Source organism: Grampus griseus (genome assembly GCF_964374135.1).
Source record: "Grampus griseus genome assembly, chromosome: 1".
NCBI classification, from domain to species: Eukaryota; Metazoa; Chordata; class Mammalia; order Artiodactyla; family Delphinidae; genus Grampus; species Grampus griseus.
In genome coordinates this window covers 23,261,375-23,283,876 of record NC_139017.1, presented here as the reverse complement: position 1 = coordinate 23,283,876, position 22,502 = coordinate 23,261,375, and the positions used below count along the sequence as shown (strand labels likewise).

Here is a 22,502-nt window from a genome sequence, read left to right as displayed (position 1 = left end):
GGCTGTCTCCCCTGCAGGCCCTGCCCTGCCGTCCCTCTGGTGCAGAAACAGTGGATGTTCTGGGTTCTGCCTTTATTTCTAAGTCACTGAGGGAAAGGGGAGCTGCAGGAACCCCTCATGCGTGGAAGTAAGGTCTCATAAAGCACAAAAATGCAAGCTCCAACTGTAAACCACCTTCTCCGGGGAATGTTAGGAACCTCAGGGCAGTCCCTCCCTTCTTTTTTAGCGAGTGGAGTCCGTGCAGATTCTTGGTAAATGTCCTCTCCTGTAGCTGCTTCTTTCCTCCTTGACTTGCTTCTCTTCTTCACTGGCTTCAGATCTTGGACCGAGTGGCCGATGGCATGGTGTTCGGTGCCCTCCTTCCCTGCGAGGAATGCTCAGGCCAGCTGGTCTTCAAGAGCGATGCCTATTACTGTACCGGGGATGTCACTGCCTGGACCAAGTGTATGGTCAAGACACAGACGCCCAACCGGAAGGAGTGGGTGACCCCAAAGGTAAGTGGGGGTGTGGATCCTGGGATATATTTGCAGAAAAACCTGGTCCCATCTTCTGGGCTTGTCCACACTCCAGGTCACCACAACTGCAGAGCAGTTTCTCAGACCTCTTTACATCGGGGCCATCCTCATAATCGGATTAGAGAACTATGCCCTTGGTTCTGTACATCGGCACACTACACAGATGTAGTACCAAAGCACTTCCAGCTGGAGCACAGGTTTGTCCAACTGGTGTAAAATCTTCCTGCTTGCAAAGACTGTGAGTGTTATTTCTGTTTATCAAGTGCCTACCCTCTGCCAGGCACTGTCCTGGGCACAAGGGACATGGTGGTGAACAAATGGTAATTCCTGCCTCTGTGATGGGAGAGTGTTTCTCAGAGCAAGACATTTCCTTGCCTTGGTGCTAGACGGGGAGTTGTGTCCAGAGTTCAAGTCTCCTGTTGATCTCTCTCTCTCTCCCTTGAATTCTCAGAATGTAAAACTCCTTAGTTGGGGGACCTTGTTTGGAGCCGCGCTGTTGGGGGAGCCAGAAGTGTCTTGGGGGGCTGGCTGCTGGGTGGACTCCCCCGTGCCCTCAGACTCGTGCGAGCTGGCGCCCCACCACCTGGGGCTGTCGTGGGCTCCCCGGGCTTGGGATTTGATGTCCGTCAAGTTCCCTCACCGCCCGTGCCTCCTCCCCAGTGGCACATAGTAAGCGCTCCAGAAGTGTTGCCTGTGGGCCCTGGGGGCTCTAGCACCTCGGCATCCAGAGCTGAGCCCCGCTTCCCCGCTTGCCTCTTCCACTCGTTCTTTTCCTGCCTTCTCTGTCCACTGCCATCATTACTGTGTACGTATCTCTGTACTTGCGCTTGCTCGGTTGCTCTACAACAAGTCTGACCTTGTCCTTTCCCCACCCTTAAAACCTCACAGTGATTCCCCATTTCTTCTAGAAATATTTTCCCAGTGTTTCTGAGAATGCCATTGTTACAGGCCCGTTTGTGGTGTTTGTATCCCTTTTAATATCGTAGGTTAGGAAAAAAGATCGTGATGTGAACTATTTAGGATTTTATGTGTCAGTTGCACTGTATCTGTGTATATTTTTAAAGGGTTATTTTAAAACAGTACCTACAGGTGCAAGACATTTTGTCTGGTGGACAGTGCTTGCTGCTCATGCAAATTCATGGATTTACAGACTGTGGGTAGGGAGTGTGCTGCCCCCAGGGGCTTGGATCACAGAATCACAGACATCTCCTTAGCTTGAACTCCCCTCCCCCAAAGCCCTCCATGATCTGGCTCCAGCTACCTTCTGCAGCCCGTCTTTCTGCCACCTTTTTTCTCCTCACATTACACTCACACCACCCCTACACGCACACACACTCTCTCTCTCTCCCCCTCCCTCCCTCCCTCCCTCCCTCCCTCCCTCCCTCCCTCTCTCCCTCTCTCCCTCTCTCCCTCTCTCCCTCTCTCCCTCTCTCCCTCTCTCCCTCTCTCCCTCTCTCCCTCTCTCCCTCTCTCCCTCTCTCCCTCTCTCCCTCTCTCCCTCTCTCCCTCTCTCTGCCCCTGACTTGGCAGGTCACTGCCTCCAAGGAGCCCTCCCAGCATTCCCAGTATTTCAGCACGCCTCTGGTTTAGAAGCTAGCTCCTGTGTAGAAGTTGCCTTTGTATATCTGACAGTCGGTCAAGGCTGAGCTTCTTTCTCAAAGGCAGAAACTCATTCTAAACTCACTGTGATGTGTGGCACTGTGTTAGATGCCCAGCATACGTTTTATCCACCAGGCAGTCGTTGACCATGGATCTAGCAGGGAAGGGCTGTTTCTTGATGGGAAGAAGGCTTAGGAGGGTAGGAACCTGATCCCTGAGCCTGGTGTATGTGATGTTTATTGAGTGACCACTTAGGGCACAGCCCATTGTGAATCGCCTGGAATGCCGGTGGACCGTGCTGGTGGCAGAGTTAATACTGAACACTGACTGTTAATGGGCTCCCTGCATTCACGGTCCCTTCTTCTAGGAAGGGAAGGGAATTGCCCTGATTTCCTTTCAGGTAGTAATCTCTCTCCCGTGCTCTGGGGAGTCTGGGGTGGCTTTTGGTCATGGAATGGACACACGACCCCAGGAAGAGGCCTCTTTATTCTTGAGGGGAACAACTCCAGAATGAGGCCTGGGGGTTGTAATCAGGTTCCAGCAGTGGTTCCCTGACCAGATTATCAACTGGGTTTTTTTGTTGGTTTTGTTTTTGTTTTTTTAAGGAAAATAGTTTTTCTCTTCAAGCGTCACGGTACCAGCTGTATTATAAATGTAGAAGTACTGCAGATAAGCACCATAGCAGCAGTAATACTGTATTTCATACTAAAAGCCTCAAATTTTCCTATTTTGTGTTATTCTTTATCATAAGAAGAAAAAGATTCTTAAGTTCTTTATCAGGTGGTTATTTCAAGGGAGAACTGGTTTCTTAACTAAAACTTACACTCTTTAGGAATTCCGAGAAATCTCTTACCTCAAGAAATTGAAGATCCGAAAGCAGGACCGTATATTCCCCCCAGAGACCAGCACCCCACTGGCGGCAGCACCCCTGCCCTCTGCAGCCTCAGCGCCCGCCACTGTGAACTCCGCTCCCCCAGGTGCAGCTCCGGGCCAGCCTCGGGGGAGGGTGGGGGGACTGGGGCCCTGAGCTTAGGGTGGAGAGGGCGTCCGTCTGGGTTCTTCGCTGGCTGATCCTGGGGAGAAGCTCTGCCCTTGTTCTCCCCATCCCACCCCCAGCAGGAGGAGGTAGGTTGGGGAGGGGGGCTTCTGAGAAAGGCCAGGGAGACAGTTACCTGCAAGGGGCATTCAGACTCCCCTGCCTGACTGCGCTACGCTACAGAGCAGCATTCCAGGGCTCAGCCTTGCGCTTCCGGGCAGCCCTGCCCCCACCATTCATCCTGAGCCTGATGTGCTGCTAGGTCTCTGTCGCCTGCAGAGACCTGCCGTACTTGTTGTGATCAGTGTCAGCGAGAAGTGCTCCACACCAACAAAGGCAGTGAGATGAGTTTGTGTTTTTGTGGCAGAAGGTACTGCTGTCTTTGTTTACTCAGGGACACGTGTGGCGTAGTCTAATGGTTATGGCCACCGTGTGCTGGGTGGAGGATGAGGATTCTTCTGTGAACGCGAGCCCAGCAGTGACCTCCCTCCATCCTCTGGGGAGGGGGCGTGTGGGTGGTCATCCCGAGTTCAACCTGCTGCTTGCAGCCTGGGTCCAAGAGCAGGTGTGGTGGGCCAGGCGGGGTCGACGTCCGGGCCCTGCCCTGAGGGTCCCTTCTGCTTTCCCCTTACTTGCAGTTCACAGCTAAGTGATTCCGTTCCCTGCGGAGACCTCGGCCAACTTTCAGTTAAACCCTACGGGTATCCCTAGTTGTTCTCCCTCACAGGGACAGCTTAAAGGACTCCTCCCCACAGCGTCTCTTGTGGAAATGTGTAACCAGCTCTGTATGTTCCCGTTCGCAACAAACAGAAGGCACACCCCTGACCCAGGTCTTTCTGGCCGGGATCAGCGCTAAATACCTAAAATGCCAGCGTTCTTGGTGCCTGAGTCAGTTCTCTCCGCTCAGTGTGGCCATGCTGACCAAAGCTCTCAGTGACTGCCGTGGACAAGGCTACTTTTTAAATTTTTTTTGGCCATGCCGCACGGCATGCAGGGTCTTAGCTCTCCAACCAGGGATCGAACCCATGCTCCCTGCAGTGGAAGCGTGGAGCCCTAACCACTGGACTGCCAGGGAATTCCCCAAGGCTCGTTTTTTTAATGGGGTTGATTAATAAGCATCCTGTGAGAACTGTAGTTTGCTTTTAGGCATGGGGTGGGAACAGAATAACAGAAGGAAATCGGGAGTTCACGTGACCCCGGCGTCCCACCCTCTGGCCGGCCTCCTGGTCTTCCTCGTCTGTCTGTGGAGCAGACCCAGGGCGCCCCCGGCCACCTCTGCTCGAGGCCTGCTGTGGAGCAGTGTCAGTGCACGACTTCTCCCTGGCTGGTCCTTTCTGTGCTGAGGACTGCGTACAGGTTGCTATCCTGTCCTCTGCTTTCCTGCTACTCTTACTCTTTTCTTCTGTTTATGTAGACTTCTCCTCAAGGAGGTCCGTTTCTCCCTGATCAGAGAGGGTGCTGAGGCCGTTCGGGGGCCTTGCAGCCGGTCTGGCTTTCCCCTGGGAGCTGCTGCCTGGTCTCCTGCTCCCCCCCTCCACCCCGGGCAGCAGCCCTGCCTAGTGATCCTTTTCTCCCATCCCAGACAAGCCGTTATCCAACATGAAGATCCTGACTCTTGGGAAACTCTCCCGGAACAAGGATGAAGTGAAGGCCACAATCGAGAAACTCGGGGGGAAGTTGACAGGGACCGTCAACAAGGCCTCCCTGTGCATCAGTAGCAAAAGTGAGTTCAGTCTGCCTGTGAACCAGAGGGATCCCTGTCTCTCATGGTGGTGTTGAGAATTAAACGAGGTGAAGTGCCGAGCGCAGGGTCCGACACACAGAGGGACCCCAAAAATGTGTCTCTTATCATCGCTGGCATTGTTCAGGTCCTCTGGAAAGGGGTGTGGGCACTCGTACTTGGCACTGCTGCTCCATGCTGTGGTCTATATTCACGCACCAAAAACTCCCAAGTAAAGACTGTAACAGCCCACTCTTCTCACCTTGTTCACAAGATGTTGGTAGGTTTGCCTCCAGGCAAAAAGTTCACAGCTTAAGCAAGTTTGGAAAATGCAGAGTTAAACGAAGGTGAACAGGCTTCTTTGCAGGCTTAATATGCCGACGACCATTGTGAGTTTCCAAGACCAGAAAACAGTGCACCGCTCTTCCCATAGGAATCTGACCTCCTTTCTCTATGTAATACCTATTAACATCTCGTTCTGTAGAAGGGTTTGGAGAAAGCAGCTCTCACTCATCGCACCTTAGAAAAAGGGGGATGTTGCTGGTGAGAGACGATTGTTGAAATGAACCAAGGCCCCTAGCACTAGATTTTTTTTTTTTTTTGAGGTACGCGGGCCTCTCACTGCTGTGGCCTCTCGCGTTGTGGAGCACAGGCTCCGGACGCGCAGGCTCAGTGGCCGTGGCTCACGGGCCCAGCCACTCCGCGGCATGTGGGATCTTCCCGGACCGGGGCATGAACCCGTGTGCCCTGCATCGGCAGGCAGACTCTCAACCACTGTGCCACCAGGGAAGCCCCAAGCACTAGATTTTGAAGGAGAGGAGAGCTGTGGGTGACGAGGGTTGGGAAGTACCCAGCAAGTAATAACTGTGTAGTGACTTGAGATTTCAAAGTTCTTTCCCTCCGATTTGAACAGAGGAGGTCGACAAGATGAATAAAAAGATGGAGGAAGTAAAAGAAGCTAACGTCCGCGTCGTGTCTGAGGATTTCCTCCAGGACATCTCCGCCTCGACCAAGAGCCTTCAGGAGTTGCTCTCAACCCACCTCTTGTCCCCCTGGGGGGCCGAGGTGAAGGCAGAGCCTGTTGAAGCCGTGGCCCCAAAGGGGAAGTCGGGGGCTGTGCTCTCCAAGAAGAGCAAGGGCCCCGTCAAGGAGGAAGGTGAGGCCCCGAGCTGCCCCGCCCTGCCGTGGCCCCATCCTGCTGGGGGCCGTGGCCTCTGCCAGGCTGGCCAGGTCCACCTGTGCACAGCCTCTCCCTTTGCGCCCGAATGGTCTTTTGAACGCTGCCCACACCAGTTTTCTCATTCATTTTCCCTGGGCGCAGGATGGTGCGAGGCAGCACACAGATGCCATGTTGACATCTGACACAGGTGAAGGTGACCCACTCGCCCTGCCTGCTACCTTCCCCTTACTTTTTATTTATTTTTAATTTAATGTTTGCACTTCTCTATCCCCTTCCAAGGTACCAACAAATCTGAAAAGAGAATGAAATTAACTCTTAAAGGAGGAGCAGCTGTCGACCCTGATTCTGGTAAGGGAACAGGAGTGAGCAGAGTGAGCTGTGGGCACCCCGTTGATGAGGGAAACCATGTGGGACAGGGCTGCGCCTCGCCCTCTGGCCTCAAGGCTCCCCGGTCCTGAGAACGCACACGTCTTGTGGGGAGCCCGCAGACCCCCTTCTCCCTGTGAGACTCATCACAGGAGCTCTGTCCGTGACAGGTCTGGAACACAGCGCACACGTCCTGGAGAAAGGCGGGAAGGTCTTCAGCGCCACCCTCGGCCTGGTGGACATCGTTAAGGGAACCAACTCCTATTACAAGCTGCAGCTCCTGGAGGATGACAAAGAGAGCAGGTGCGCCGAGGGCGGGAGTGTCCAGCAGAGCTGTGCTCCTGAGAGGCTCTCAGTGCTCCTGGGAAGCCAGCCGCCTCATGAAGAGCATGGGTGTGTCGTGAGACCTGCAGTGAGGGAGGGAAGAGGCCCTCGCCCCCAGACAGCCTTTCTGTCCTCACTCATCAGTGTTACCTCGGGCTCCCCCGTTACTAAAGGCGTTTGGGTTTGCATCTGTTTTATTTTGAACATAGTGGAGGCAGGTAAGAGCCAGTTCTGGGGTGCTGAGGGACTGGGCTGGCTTGGCCACGCACACTTTACTAGTACGGGCAGTTGTCTGCCAAGTCGATGGGCCCTCATTGCAGCCAGCACAGAACAGGAGCTGCATGTAAGTGGGGAAGGTGGGGGGAGCACTTCCGTATATTAAACTGACCTTTCCTTTTTAGCAAATGAAAACAGTTTACACATTGGAACTCCAGGAGATCCAAAAAGCTTTCCTTGTTGAAAGGCAAAACCCATGTGAGAGTGGCAGCCCCCGGGAGATACAGTCAGCGCCCGGTGCATCTTGGCCAGCCGCAGGTTGTAGGCACTGGCAGGCTCAGGCTCTTCACATCTCACCAAACCTTTCATTGAAAATGTGGATGTCAGAAGTGACCCTTAAAAGAGCACACAGTATCTGTGTGGCCACTTAAAATTTCTGAAGAAATAAAAGCCTGCGTCATTTACTTTACTACCTACTCTTGCTGGAGATTAGAAGGTCAAAGTAGGGTATCTTGCTTGTAAAACATACCTTCCAAAAGCTAGATGTGTACTGGAGTGCAGGAGAAGGGATAGGGTTTTTGTGGAAATGTGCTGAGTGCCAGAGTGTGTTAAACAACAGGCAAATGAGAACAGAGTTGTCCACCTCCAGCAAGCAAATTCTAATGGTGATTTTGGACATGGGCGTTATTCTGGTGGCCTAGATTTATTGGTTTTTAGAGGGAAAGGACAGTGTGGGCTGTTAGAGTCAGAAGGTTTTTTTCAGGATAGGTCAGCGTGGTGTCTTCCAAACATTTCCAGAGGGAAATAACCCAGCAGAGAATGAATTTGTATTTCTCTGGGCAGTAGCCCAGAAAGCCAGCAGGAAGCCCCAAATCTTCTTTGAAATCTCTGGTTTTATTTTTAAAATGCATCCACATCTTTCTGGATTTCCAATATATCTGTGTTTATTGTGATGTAAAATTTAACTTATGCTTGATTTCCACTAAAAAAAATGAACTCGCCCAAAGCTAGGCAGCACAGCCCACAGGGTACCCAAGACTTGGCCCTAGATTGAGATAGAAACTGAAGACGCTAGCCTGGGTCTGTAGGTGGCTGACCCTGCAGGCCAGTGGCCCGCCCCCTCCCATTTCATCACATCTCAGCCTCTGATCTGAGCCAAAGGTTCTTCATTATTTTTAACACACGTCGTTGATGGTTGCATCACCTTGGACGCATGACTTCCAAGTGTTGCTTGCTGTGTTTCTTTGGGGAGAAGAATTGGATACTCTTATGTAAAGTTCTGTAGGCCTCAGGATTTACTCCTCAAGTTTGGTTGCCAGATACAAGGTTAACCTGTTCTTTGGTACTTTTTATAGCCCATTTGCCAATATGATTTGGAAGGGCATTTTTAAATTAAACTTACAACACTCAGTTTAATCAAAGTAAAATTAAGGTCCTTCATTGTAATACCAGTTGCTTTTGTTCCTCTTTGTCAGTCACCCTCATTTTGGGGTGTTTGCAGTTGTTTCTCCCTCAAGGGGAATGGCAGGGAAGGGAAACTCATCCTGAAATACAACAGGCTGACCCTTGAATTTGTATCTGATGTTCCTCCTCTCCTCCCACAGGTATTGGATATTCAGGTCCTGGGGCCGCGTGGGCACGGTAATTGGTAGTAACAAACTGGAGCAGATGCCATCCAAGGAGGAGGCCATTGAGCATTTTACGAAATTATATGAAGAGAAAACCGGGAATGCCTGGCACTCCAAAAACTTCACAAAACACCCCAAAAAGTTCTACCCTCTGGAGATTGACTATGGCCAGGTAATCACTTAATGCTCTTACACCTTCTCGTTCTGATAAAAGGAAGGGACACTGTTCTTTTGAAAACATGCCATGGAACAGATGGCATCATTGGTGAATCCTATCAAATGTTTAAATAATTAATACTGGTCCTTCATAAACTTTTCCAAGAGAGAGAAGAGGAGGAAACACTCTTCAACTCATTATGTGAGACCAGTATTATCCTGATACCAAAGACGAACAAAGACATCCCGAGAAAACTCCAGTCCAATATCCTTATAAATATAGATGCAAAATCCTCAACAAAATACTAACAAACTGAGTCTAGCAGCACTTGAGGATTTATGCACCATGACTGAGTGGGATTTATCCCAGGAATGCAAGGTTGGTTCAACATGGAAGTCAAGTCCATGTAATGTAACGTGAATAGAATAAAGGACAGAAGCCACGTAGTCATCCTGATAAACAGAGAAAAAGCATTTCATAAAATCCAGCACCCTTTCATGAATAGAATCTACCCCGTGAAATATGAGATGGCGCTTAGATGAGAACAAGCAGTGTGAGCATTTTTAAGACTGTCAAGGAGGAACAGTCTTTGAAGTTGCTCCCTAAACACAACAGGGAGTAATTCACAGATTCCAGGTGAGGTTTCTTATCTGAAGCTATGTTGAATCATAGATCACGCGACTTGCTTTACCATCAAGATAGAATTATAGTGACTTGACGTGCTCCAGTAGGTCCCAGTTTTTAGTCCCAAATTATTTCCTAATAATTTCACATTATTTGTATTTGTTGCTACTTTGGTGGCCATTGGTTTTCACAAAATGCTTACCTTGTTTTTATTTTATTTTATTTTTATTTTTGGCTGTGTTGGGTCTACGTTGCTGCATGTGGGCTTTCTCTAGCTGCAGCGAGCAGGGGCTACTCTTCGTTGCGGTGGGCGGGCTTCAGTAGTTGCAGCACGTGGGCTTCAGTAGTTGTGGCTCGCGGGCTCTAGAGCGCAGGCTCCGTGGTTGTGGCCCACGGGCTTAGTTGGTCCGCAGCCCGTGGCATCTTCCCGGACCAGGGATCAAACCCGTGTCCCCTGCATTGGCAGACAGATTCTTAACCACTGTGCCACCAGGGAAGTCCCACCTTGTTTTTATATGAAAACTTACTGCTTTTATAATGGGGAGTGGTGCACGCTTATATTGTAGAAAGAAAGAGATTTGTAGATGGTACAGATTTAATTCCAAATTTTTGAGGCCTAACATGTCTTAAAGGGAGAATTCTCTAGTTTATAGAGAGTGTCATGAGCTCTACCATTAAAAATAGAAATTAGCTCTTGTATAATGTTGAGGTGGAGAACTTGGGAGTTTAGAGTTGCCCAGACTTGGTCTAACTCAGCAGTGCCCCCTAGTGAGTTTATTTTTCCCATTTCAAAAATATATACAGTTGAGCAACACAGGTTTGAACTGCATGGGTCCACTTACATGTGGAATTTTTTTCATTAGTAAATACTACAGTTCCACACAATCCGTGGTTGGTTGAATCCACGGATGCAGCACTGAGGATAGGGAGAAACCAGGAATATGGAGGACCAACTCTGTTATTCTCGGATTTTCGACTGCACAGAAAGTTAATGCCCTTAGTCCCTGAGTTGCTCAAGGGTCAACTGTATTTGTTTTAGAAAATTTTGAGAACGACAGAGGCACAAAGAATTAAAATCATGGTGTATGTCTTTATATACTTCTTTCACTTCACAGCTACTTTTCCCCAATGTAACGCTGGAGTCTTTCCCTACATACTGTATTTTCACCACCAGCTTTTGGCCTTACTGTTCTAGGAGCATTTCCCCATGTCTTCTAGAGCAATGCTGTCCAACAGAGAGAGATAGGCAGCCACTTAGGCAATTTTAAATATGCTAGTAGCTACATTTTAAAAAGCAAAATGAAACAGTGAAATTAATACTAGTTATGTGTTTAACCCAGAATATCCAAAATATTATCATTTTGATATATTAATATCATTGAGATATTTTTACCTTTTTTTTTTAACTGAATATTTGAGAGCTGGTGTATTTTTAGCTCTTACAACACAGCTCAATTCAGAGTGGCCACATGTCAAAACCAGTGACTACTGTATTAAACTGCACTGAACTAGAGCATCATTTCTTAAGTCTGTATAGAATTCCATCCTGTGGGTGGCCATTATTTGTGATTTACCAAACAACGCCCTCCCATGCCCCAATTAGATACTTAGATTATTCCCAGGTATTTGCTATAATGATGCTGATATACTTACCTCTGTGCTTGTTATCATTAGAGATCGAGTTACCCGGGTCACAGAGTATACGTGTTTAGATAAGGCTTTTTAACATACTAATAGTTTGCCTTCAGTGAAGTTACAGCTACAGCAGGGGTCCCCAATCCCTGGGCCATGGACCAGTACCTACTAGGAACCAGGCCGCACAGCAGGATGTGAGGGGCAGGGGAGCGAGCCAAGCTTCATCTGTATTTACAGGCGCTCCCCATCGCTCCCGTTACCGCCTGAGCTCCGCCCCTGTCAGATCAGCAGCGGCGTTAGATTCTCATAGGAGTGCGAACCCTACTGTGAACTGCGTGCGCAAGGGATCCAGGTTGCGTGCTCCTTATGAGAATCTAATGCCCGATGATCCGAGGTGGAGCTGAGGCGGTGATGCCAGCTCTGGGGAGTGGCTGCAAATACAGATCATCATTAGCAGACAGGTTTGACTGCACAGAGACCATAATAAATCAGTTGCTTGCAGACTCATATCAAAACCCTATCAGTGAGTGGCAAGTGAAATCAAGCTCGGGGCTCCCACTGATTCTGCATTATGGTGAGTTGTATAATGATTTCATTATATATTACAGTGTACTAATAATAGAAATAAAGTGCACAATAAACGTAATGCACCTGAATCATCCCGAAACCATTCCCCCACCCCCAGTCCGTGGAAAAATTGTCTTCCACAAAACCGGTCCCTGGTGCCAAAAAGATTGGGGACCGCTGAGCTAGAGGATAAGAATGCATCTAAGACTTGTGTTTCCGCATCAAGAGTAGATGTATTGTGCCCCTGACAGCAGCAGCCCTGAGCACTAGCACACAGGTTCCTCTGCAGCTTTGTTAAGCCAGGCAGAGTCCAGGCTCAAGGCCCAATGCCAGTTACCTTCATTCAAAACAAATACCAAACACCGTTAGTTGTTAGGGGACACCATGATGGTCATAGTCCCTACCCTTGTGGGTTCAAACGTGAGAAGGGTTAAGGCGTTTTCAGCATAGCCGGATCTTGGCTCAGCCTGGATTCCCCGGATGGCAGGGGTGAAGTCCTGTGCTAGTAGAATATTGGGAAGAGCAGTCCCAGGGAACCGGGGTGAGGGGTGCAGACTTGGGAGGGTTGATGCTGGGATGCACTTTAGCTGCCTGGCGGGAAGTCGGACTGTTAGCCTGGTCCTCTGGCACTATAGAGAATGCTGTGTGGATTCCGTCTTTGGGGAGGCAGGGCAAGAGAAGAAAGGAGACAAGATTTGTCCATCAGTCCAGTGTCCCCTGGGTCCAAGGATCACCCTCATAGCTGCCCAGCACTTCCAGGTTGGGCAGGAGTGGGCCCCGGGCAGGTTCCCAGGCACAGGGCACCAGCACCCCCGGCATGGGAGGCAGTGAGGGAGGAGGTGAGGGCATGAGGGGAGTGTGGGTGCCTGCGGGTCTGCCTGTACAGAGCTGGATGCTTCAGTGGTGTCTGGAGTGAGAATCTGGAGCAGCCAGGAGGACCTGGAGGGGTGCACAGCAAGTATCTGGTCCTGTACACACGCATACATGCTTCTCCTGGCAACTAACGCCAAGCCCTTTTGATTAACACTCAGCTTTTTTTTTTTGGCTGGTGGCGCTCCATCCTGTGTCCTTTCTCTGCCAAACACCACCACCACTTTGCTTAGGTTGTTTAATTGTGTCCCTTCCTGATTTTCTTTTTCCCTAAAGGATGAAGAGGCAGTAAAGAAGCTGACGGTAAACCCTGGCACCAAGTCCAAGCTCCCCAAGCCAGTGCAGGACCTCATTAAGATGATCTTTGATGTGGAAAGTATGAAGAAAGCCATGGTGGAGTACGAGGTTACTGCACTTCTTGTTTTATTTGTGAGCGTTCGCTGGGGTTGATGATTTGAGTGCCAAGTTGGCAACGAGTTTGGTGGCTGGTCTTCAGCCTGAGACATGCAGGGGCTCTGAGGCCTGGGGTGCGTGCTCTTTTGCAGAGGATCGTTGACCTGCTGTGAAATAGATGGTGTGTTGTCCCCTGGGTCCCTAGACCCACTTGCACTTTTCCCCTCATTGCCATGATGGAGTGTGGGCATGGTCTTTCATGGCCCAACCAAACGGGCCACCTGGGGCTGTCATGGGAAGTCCAAGACATAGCCCACTTACAGTAAAAGAACTCCTGTAACCAGCATTGACAGAAATGCAGAGAGCTTCTGACACTTGCTTCATCAGATAAAATTCATACCAGCTGTTTTTAAGGAGAGATTGGGCTGGGTGGGATGGGGGTGATGGTATTTGTTTTTGTCCAGGGAAAGTGGCGGGGACCCTGGCCAAGGCCAGGCGTTTTCAGTTTGTTTCCCTGGGAAATGAGTGCAGAAGGGCCCCTTCTTCTTGCTGCCTCTGGCATCAGAGGTCTTGAGTGCTCACCCAAGGGGCATTCCCACAGAGGTCGTCCAGGCGCTGCTGACATCTGGCTGGCAAACAGACTCTCCCCTCTTCTCCAGCCACCGAGCCCAGAAGCTTCAGGCTGCTCTGAAAAACAAGCAGGGACCAGCCGAGAGAGCAAGAATTGCAGATCGGCCTTGGCCGTTGCGCCCCTTCGCAGGCTGGCTCCCTCCCTGCCTCTTCCCAGGGCCTTCCTAGAGGCTCCCGGCAGCCTTGGAGGGGGGCGGGACGAATCTGAGTGGTATAAACCACTGGCAGCCTCTCTTCCTCAGCCCCGCATCTCCGTGTCTGGAGCTCAGCCTGGCAGGACTGCTCAGGCTCCACTCTTGTTAGAAAACTGAGTGTTGGGTCACCTCCTAGGAAACCCCTAATGGGTTTGAAGATAGCCAGGGCTTGTGCGGATGTCTTGTTCAAACAGATAAACAACCCGACTTCTGTCTGGGAGGTCTGACTAGTTTGAACAGCTTGTGGGTGGGCTCCCCAGGAATGCTGGCAGCGAGATGTGTGGAGGCGGGGAGGAGGGCAGGAGGCAACTTCGTTTCATTAACGTTTCAAAAGAAATGTCCCACGTATCATATCCGGCTTCCTGTGCTCTGGCTTATCTGTGATTCATAGAATTTCTCAACTGTGATCAGACCCAGTCTCTTTCTGTGAAAATGACTTTTTTTTTTTTAGCTTGTTTTACACTCAAGACAGGGAACTAGTTGATAAGAGGAGGCAGAGGGCCAGGGGCCTGCTGCTGGAAGGCAGCCTGTGTTGAGAATGTGGCGAGGGGGGCGCCCGCTCCCAGCCTGATGGGCTCCACGTGGGATTGGGTGGCCAGGTGGATGAGTAAACATGGTGCCCAGGGGAACTGAGCGCTCCCTGTAAGGCGGGTGAGTCCTGAGCCCAGAGCAGAGTCCCAGCTGAGGTCGGGAGGGTGTGTGCTGTATCCAGACTCCTGGCTACAGCTCTCGAAGCCTCCCTCTGGCTGCAGCTGTGGCTCTCAGTGCCCTGAGCCCAAGGCATCTCTCCCACTTTTCACTTTCTCCCTAAACGCAGCTGCTGTGGAGCCCCTGCCCCCAGCCCACAGTCGGGAGGGGAGGCAGCTTGTGTTGGTTGAGCCCTGTTCCTGTTCTTGTGGCCTTTGTGTGTGTGTGTGTGTTGAGGGTGTCGGTTAGAGACACCAGGTCTTTTTTTAAATAAACACCGAAATGAGACAGCTCAGGGAAGCCGCTCCCCTCAGAGCATGTGCTCTCACTCTGGTCACACTGCCCTTGGTCAGAGCATCTTCCGGAGTTCCTTCTTTAGAATTGCTTTAGAGCCAACTCAGTCCATGCTAAGGTCACTCTGTTCTTTTATTTTACTGTGGTCTTGGCTCAGAATACATTACCCACCTCCTTCCCCGGACTGAGCGCCAACTATTTAACTCTTCCCAGAAACCGGCTCTCCCCTGGGGATGGACAGTACTGAGGGTACAGAGACGCTGAGGTGCCATAGCTTGTCATCATTAGACGCTGTCACCACTGGCCCCTGATCGGTTCCTCATGGGCTGTGAGCACTTTCACATCCTGTTTCGTTTAATCGGCGTAGTGGTCTCATCTCTCAAGTGCTTATCCAGCCCAGTCTTTGTTCCAGGCCCTGCAGGTGCTGGAGATGTCAAGACGGGCAAGGTGCAGTGCTGGGGCCGGGAGCTCAGAGGGTCCACTGGGAACAGCCCTGGAGACAGTGGCTCCGGTTTCAGGGTGAGGGGCCCCGTGCGGCACTGAGGCGGGAGAGGGGCCGAGGCAGCTTTCGGGCAGGTCGCTCCCACAGGGAGCGGGTGCCTCGCCCGCTAGCTGGCGACCAGGCCTCGGCCCCCAGAGTTCACGCTTCTGCCGCTGCAGCCAGCTTGCCACCTCCCTGGATGCTGGTTCCCAAGGTATTGTGAGCAGCACTGTGGTAGGGACGGATGTTTAACCTCTGGGGTGACTGATTGGAAGGGCACACTGTTGATTTGGTGTAAGCATGTGTGTTCAGGGGTGTGTCCTCTGAAAAATAATGTTCACCGCTTTATGGTTCTTATTTTCCGGGTGGGAATGGCCTTGGCTCTGAGACCCCAGGGAGGGTGCACCTTCGTCCTCACTTTAGAATTAGATGGGAGTCCTGCTGTGTCACCTTCTTCCAGAAGCGTGGGGCTGTTTCAGACTGAGTGCAGGGGTGGGCGGGCCCTGCTTGGCTTTTCCCTGCCGCAAATGGCAGTGAGCCAGAATCTTCCCTCCCAGACTCCTGTCCCCTGCCGTGGGGGCGAGGCTGCAAAGCCCGTGGAGCTGGGTCACCAGGTGTCCCCGGGAGGACCAGAAAGACTTGTGACTGCTTCTGTAAGGGCCCAGGAGGCCTGGGGTGCCGCTTGGTCCAGCTCTCCCATCATCTCCCTGCACAGTGCTTTCAAAGGGAAAAATACCCCTGTCTCCTCAGATTGACCTTCAGAAGATGCCCTTGGGGAAGCTGAGCAAAAGGCAGATCCAGGCTGCGTACTCCATCCTTAGTGAGGTCCAGCAGGTAAGCGAGGGACCGGTCTCTCCTCCAGCTGCCCAGGGGCTCTCCTGGCTGCCCTGTCACGGCAGGGGGGCAGTGGAGAGCACGCAGCAGTACATTTACTCAAGGTTACATGAAACAGGCATACTGATTCATGATGATTTAGATGTTTTCAGTTCAACAAGTATGACAAGTGCCTGCCACTTGCGAAAAGATGGTCACAGTACTGATGATTTAGCGGTGTTTTCAGTTATCAGCTATGCAGTAAACTCCCTATATGCCTAATGAGGAATTTCGTTCTCCTGCCTCATAGAAATGTTCTGATTTTTATTTTGTGTGTCCTTAAGAGAAGCTGAGTTTATTTTGCAGTTACTAGGAAATCATCAAATAGGAAGTTAAATATTGTCTTTCTTTCATTTATGTTCATTCAACATCAATTTGCTGAGCATCTCCAACGTCCCCCAGTCCCTGGAGCCTGATTTAAGCCTCTGCCCTGAAGGGGCTGGAGGGTTCCACTTGTATTTGGGAGTGGCGTGTGAAAGAAGAAAAGCAAACAGGAAACTCAAGTGGGACCAGGGAGGTGGGCTCTGGCTGGTGCTGGAGAGGAGGCCCTGAAATGTAGCAATTAAATCTGGTTACAGCCAGTCCTGAGCAGTGACCCCTTTCCTTGTTACCCACTGCCTGAGACCTGGAAGGCTTTCCTCAGCCCAGGCTCTTTCCTGTTCCAGAATGTTCAGGCGGAGGGGCTGGGGTGGTGTCCTTTGCCCATAGCACAGAGCAAATTGCAGCACAGGCAGAGGTTTAGGGTGTGGACAAGACCGTGTCACGGTGAGAAGCAGACTTGGAGCTTCGTGTCTGCAGGGTGCCGAGTCATTGCCCCCCTGCCATCCTGTAGGCCCCTAGGGTGTCTGCCAAGTACGCAGTGACTAGTCCAGCTCCTCCATTTCTTTGTGCGTTTACTGAGCACCTTCTGCATAGAGCGCTAATTGGCATTGTAGCATAGGGAGGGGCTCGCCTTTCTGTGCCTGGCCCTGGCCCTCTGGGGGCACCAAGGACAAATTCCCCACCTTAAAGATGAAGGTCAGTGGCCAAAGGGGCCTGACTGAATTTGGTAGCAGTGGGGGTTTTTCTCCCTTTCAACATTTTATTATGAAATGTTTACAAACATACAAAAAGTTGAGCCCACCACCTAGATGCCGCAGGTGACGTTTTGCGGAGTGGTGGAGGTTTATGTGTGTGTGACTACACAGCTCTCTGTACAAGTGAAGTTGTGTACGAGAAGCCCCGTGTGTGCCAAGCCACACAGTTTGAGGATGAGATCCTGCCACCGCCCAGCTGAGTGGCAGCCCAGGAAGGAGGTTTCCTGGCCCGCGGGCACCGCAGGCTGCCTCAGGACTCGGCTGCGGCACCCAGCGTCCAGAGGAGAAAGCCCGGCCAGGTGCTGGGGACTCAGTGCTGCTTCAGTCTGTTCCCTCTGTCCCCTCTCCTAAAGGTTCTGTCCCAGGGCAGCAGCGACTCCCAGATCCTGGATCTCTCAAATCGCTTCTACACTCTGATCCCCCACGACTTCGGGATGAAGAAGCCTCCGCTCCTGAGCAACTCAGACAGCGTGCAGGTAGCACCGAGGTCCAGCAGGGAGCCCCGGGTCCCGGGCTTTGCAGGGCTGGGTGTCGCTCCCGTGCCACTGCCCCTCCATGTCACGATCCCTGGGGGCAGCGGCCAGTGCTGGAGGCCCACCACTGGGCCCTCGTTTTGAAGTGGGGTTTCTACCCCTATTAGGAGCCTGCCCAAGGGTAGAACGGTTGGTTTTTCCTGCCCTTCCTGGACCACGTCAGTCTGGGGAAAAGGAGCCTTAGGAGAGAGGGAGCGTCTTCCTCCCTGCTTTCCCTCCCTGCTTCATAAGGGAGCCAGTGATCAGTCCCCACCTGTCAACCAGTGCGTGCAAGAGGAAAGACCGTTCTTACCATCACCGTGTGGCTTCTGCCTCTTCTCCCAGCCTCCTTAGCATTCCAGAAATCCTTAGGAGTGTTCATCTGCGAACGGATGGCGGGCTGTCCCTGAGCAGCTAGGAGGCACCTCGTCACTCTCTGTGTTGGACGTTACCTGGGTGAGTCTTCCTCCCTCACCTTGGTCCTTAGCTCAGGGTTTTTCTTGTGTTCCTCCAGGCCAAGGTGGAAATGCTCGACAACCTGCTGGACATCGAGGTGGCCTACAGTCTGCTCAGGGGTGGTTCTGATGACAGCAGCAAGGACCCCATCGATGTCAACTACGAGAAGCTCAGAACTGACATTATGGTAACAGGGCCTGCCCTTCCTGAAGCATCCAAACCCTTCATCCCAAGAGCAGTGGTCCCCAAACCTGAATGTGCGTCAGCATCTCCTGGAGAGCTTGTTAGGACAGATTGCTGGGGTCCGAGGATTGACCGTCCAACAGGTTCCCAGGTGTTGCTGCTTGTGATACTCTGAGAACCTCAGAGCGTTTCACCGGTAAAGAAGCACCTTGTTTGTGAGGCAGACTTCCAGTTCGCGGCCTCAACTGAGTGTAAAGGCCTGTTTTTGTGGGGCCTTAAAGTTTTGTTCTTCCCCTTCATCTAGAGAGGGTCTCTGTTTTTGGAGGTTGTTGAGGTGTGAACTCTGCAGGATCTGTTACTGGTATCCTACTTGAGACGTAGAGGTGCCTGACGGCAGCTGTAATAAAACTGTGGTGCCTGGGTTCATGTCCTCTGGAGTCGAAGTGGCTCTTCGACTGGTGCACATAGTCGTTGAACTTGGGTGTGCTGGAGGCTTGGGCAGCAATCACCCTGCCTAAGCCACCCGGAGGAGAAATTTTTGCCTCAGCTCCGAGCTTGCCCTGGCCTTGAGCCCAGTCTCGCATCTCTCTTCCTCAGCCCCCGTGTCCTTCCCTGCAGTGTTAGGAGGTTCAAGTGCACCAGGATCTGTTGAGCCTGGTGTCGTGTGTTTACGTCACTGAAAGAGTCTTTGCTCCGTGCTTAGGACAAAGTACAGGTCTGTGGGTGTATGCAGGGTAGGACACCAAACGGCCTGGTTCTTCGTGAAAGGGTTGTTATTCTCTCCATCTATGATTCTGAAGCCCTTTAATTAAGAGGCAACGAGGAAGACCAGAATTCCTGAATTCTCTTAACTTTGGATAAGAGTATGAAAATGTAAGAGAACACACGTCGTATTTCCCATAACACACCCATTTATTTAGGCAGAGATTCCGTTACTTGATGGTTATTTGGTGGGTGTTTGCTCTGAGCCGTGATGTGCACCGCCCTGAGGATCCAGAGATGGAGCATTCATCCCCATTGTCAAAACCCCTGTAGTCCGTGGGCTCCCTGCTGCTTTTCATTGCAAGTCTTGGCTGCAGGGTGTCTCCTGGCCCCGGTGTTTTAACTCTTGGTGAGCTGGAGTGTTACCTGAGAGCCAGCTCCTTGTTCTAGAGGCTCCCTCTTCCCAGACAGTGAGCCCCGTGTTTCTAGCTTTCCTGATATCCCAAAGCACAGGGTTTTAGGGCAGAAGGAACACTGGGCTCATCCAGATAGGTGATGAAGAAGCCGATGCCTGGGGAGGTGGGGGCACTGGCCTGGCACCTGCCCCGGAGCGAGCGTGATAGGGCTCGGAACACAGGCTGGCTCTGTCCCGCCCGGGCTCCACGTGGGCCGTTTATTACCTGTGCATCAGCTGAGCCTGTGATTGTTCTTCCTGCCTCTGTGCGGCTCTCTTGGGGTCTCCCTTGCTCTAATTTCCAGGCGCCTTCCTTCTAGGTGGTGGACAAAGATTCTGAAGAGGCTGAGATCATTAGGAAGTATGTTAAGAACACTCACGCGACCACACACAACGCATATGACTTGGAAGTCGTGGATGTAAGGCTCTCTCCTCCCTCTGCCCCCTTTGTGTCCTGCCAGCTCTTCCCTGCTCATTCCTCCGACCTGGGCCTGGGTAGAAAGGAGCAGTTAACAGTCACCAGAGGAAGTGACTCGGTTGTTTGTGGAACACACAAGTTCATAGTCCTATGGTTTGGGGTTGGCTTTTTATTCTGTTTTTTTTAAAAGACATTTCCTACCCCGAAACCTAGTTTTGCAATCAGAACTGTTATCAGAGATCCAAAATAAAGTGCCTCAAGTGTGCACCTACACGTAGCATTAATTTTAATAGCTAGTCTCTGCTAAATGGGACCTTGAGTAGCAGCGTTGCTCCGTCCCAGCCTGATTGAAACACCGTGCATACTGCAGAAGGCCTTAAAGTGTTCCAGCTCTGGGGACAGACAGCTGGTCGGTTCTCCTGTGTCTAGTCAGATCTCCAGTTAACCAGAGTGACAAGTGGTTCCTCCTGCCTCTCTCCTTTATTCAATGCTCCGACCAGATCTTTAAGATAGAGCGTGAAGGAGAGAGCCAGCGTTACAAGCCGTTCAAGCAGCTGCATAACCGAAGGTTGCTGTGGCACGGGTCCAGGACCACCAACTTCGCCGGGATCCTGTCCCAGGGCCTCCGGATAGCCCCACCTGAAGCACCTGTGGTACGTGCCTGGCCCGGGAGCTGTGGGGAGAGTGGGGGGTGGGGGCAGTGCCTGTATCTGCTGCTGTCTCCACCAGAGCTTTGTGGGTACTTGCGTGAGAAGTGCACATGCCCCGGTGAATAAGGGGCCTTGTTTAAAGATGTAGGTGTAGCCATGGTTGATAAGGTGAATGTTGCCAGATGTCCCTCTCCTGACCCTCACTATTGAGAGCGTAGCTGCACACGTATCAAGCAGAGTTTCTGGAACAAAGGAAGTAAGTGTCCAGGCCCTGCTTTGAATGCTAATTGGGTGTGTTGACTGACAGAGAGCAGACTTTGGCCGCAGGCCAGGCTGAGTTCAGACCTGCCTCTCCCACCTCCCGGCGGGGGACCTCCTTGAGCTTCAGCACATGCCTCGGTGGAATGTGCCGATAAATGAGTAGAGCCTGACCCAGACCTGAGCGATTGCTGTGTCACCTGCTGGGTTATAGACGTGACCCACCAGGCAGGGACTTAGGAATAGTCTTCCAAGCCCCTCGTCTTCCAAGCCCCTCGTTTTGTACGTGTAAAAAGAGGGGAGCAAAGAGGCTTAATGACCGGACTCATGAGTGCTGCGTGGTAGCAAACGCCTAACCTCTCTGAACCTCGTTTTCACTTACCAAAAGGAATAAATATAATAGCCATGTTTACTGGGTGTTCACACGTGCCAGGCCCTGGTCTAAGAAGCTGTTATTAACTCATTTAATTTTCACAGCAGCCCCCTGGGGTGCTTTCCCCCAGTTCGGAGAAGGAAGTGGGGTCCAGAGAGATTAGGTAACTTCTCCCAGCCCCTGGGTACCCGGCAGAGCTGGGATCTGAACAGCCTGCTCCGGAGCATGGGCCTCTACCGCCTGCCGGGGGCGCTGTGGGAAGTGGGGACACGCAGTCAGTAGTAGGTGGTGCTGCTAACTTGCCGTGAGAAGGTCTTCAGCTGTCCCTCTTCCATCCTTCCAGACGGGCTACATGTTTGGTAAGGGGATCTATTTCGCCGACATGGTCTCTAAGAGTGCCAACTACTGCCACACATCCCAGGGAGACCCAATAGGCTTAATCCTGTTGGGAGAAGTTGCCCTTGGAAACATGTGAGTAACCCTGGCTTTGGGGATGGTGGCAGTTGATGGGGGTGGGTGGGGTGAGCTGTAGGAAGGAGAGCTTCCCTTGGCTGGGGGTTGATCCTGAGAATTCCCCACCGTGATTAAGAGGACCCACCAGTTAGGCAGTGCGTATCAGACGCCAGTGCATGTTAAGCAAACAAGATACAGCAACGCCTCACGAGACCAAGGACAGGAATACAGCCAGGCCTCGGGAACTGGCAGTGTCCATTCTTTCTGTGGGCTGCGAAACAGAGAGGTTGACTTGCACAAAGGATGGTCACCTCATGGCCCCTGTCCCCCTGCTGATGTGTACATTTTCTGTCTGAGACCAGCTCAGATTGAACTGGAATCTCAATCCCAGTTCCAGATTCCCTGCAGAGGAAGTCTGATTGGCCCAGCTTGGATTGATTGTCCACCTTGGTCCTATCAACCGTAACCCAAAGAGAGCAGGGTTATGTAACAGACCAGGAGGGGTCCCAGGTTCATGAGCTGGACAGAAACCTCCAGAACGCCCAGCCACCCCACAGCTCTAAACGGGCCCTTTCCTGAAAGCGGCCCCTTGGCAGTGATCATGGGCATAAACTGTTCAAAAGGGGCTGCGCCGTCAGTTTCTAGAACCAGAGAAGGAGGGAGTTCCTAGCATGGAAGGTGGACTGGGTTCTCTGAGTGTTTATCTCAGCAGCTCCCGTGGCCTTGCTCTGCTAGTCATACTGTTGGTTTGAGAGCCCAGTGACCTTGGAGGCCCTTCTGAACCTGTCTTCTCTTAAATAGGTATGAACTGAAGCATGCTTCGCATATCAGCAAGTTACCCAAGGGCAAGCACAGTGTCAAAGGTAATGTGTTTCAGAAACTTGCTGCTGCAGCCCCAGGCACCCTGGACGGCGCAGGGAGGGGGCTTTCTTTTCCCCAAAGCCATAGTTCCTGTGGCTAGCTATTACAGGTTCATTT

The 22,502-nt window shown here is 51.7% G+C and overlaps 1 protein-coding gene across 1 annotated transcript in view; it reads left to right on the top strand.

The window, feature by feature from the left end:
* Positions 1-22,502, top strand: part of PARP1 (poly(ADP-ribose) polymerase 1) — a 42,463-nt gene that overhangs the window by 18,210 nt on the left and 1,751 nt on the right. The window contains exons 7-21 of the mRNA XM_082672993.1: positions 318-494; positions 2,947-3,091; positions 4,733-4,873; positions 5,784-6,026; positions 6,330-6,398; positions 6,587-6,719; positions 8,561-8,756; positions 12,714-12,842; positions 15,867-15,950; positions 17,419-17,541; positions 18,092-18,220; positions 19,693-19,791; positions 20,291-20,443; positions 21,415-21,542; positions 22,326-22,387. Of these exons, the coding sequence (XP_082529119.1) occupies positions 318-494; positions 2,947-3,091; positions 4,733-4,873; positions 5,784-6,026; positions 6,330-6,398; positions 6,587-6,719; positions 8,561-8,756; positions 12,714-12,842; positions 15,867-15,950; positions 17,419-17,541; positions 18,092-18,220; positions 19,693-19,791; positions 20,291-20,443; positions 21,415-21,542; positions 22,326-22,387 (2,011 nt within the window). The remainder of the gene's footprint in view (positions 1-317; positions 495-2,946; positions 3,092-4,732; positions 4,874-5,783; positions 6,027-6,329; positions 6,399-6,586; positions 6,720-8,560; positions 8,757-12,713; positions 12,843-15,866; positions 15,951-17,418; positions 17,542-18,091; positions 18,221-19,692; positions 19,792-20,290; positions 20,444-21,414; positions 21,543-22,325; positions 22,388-22,502) is intronic.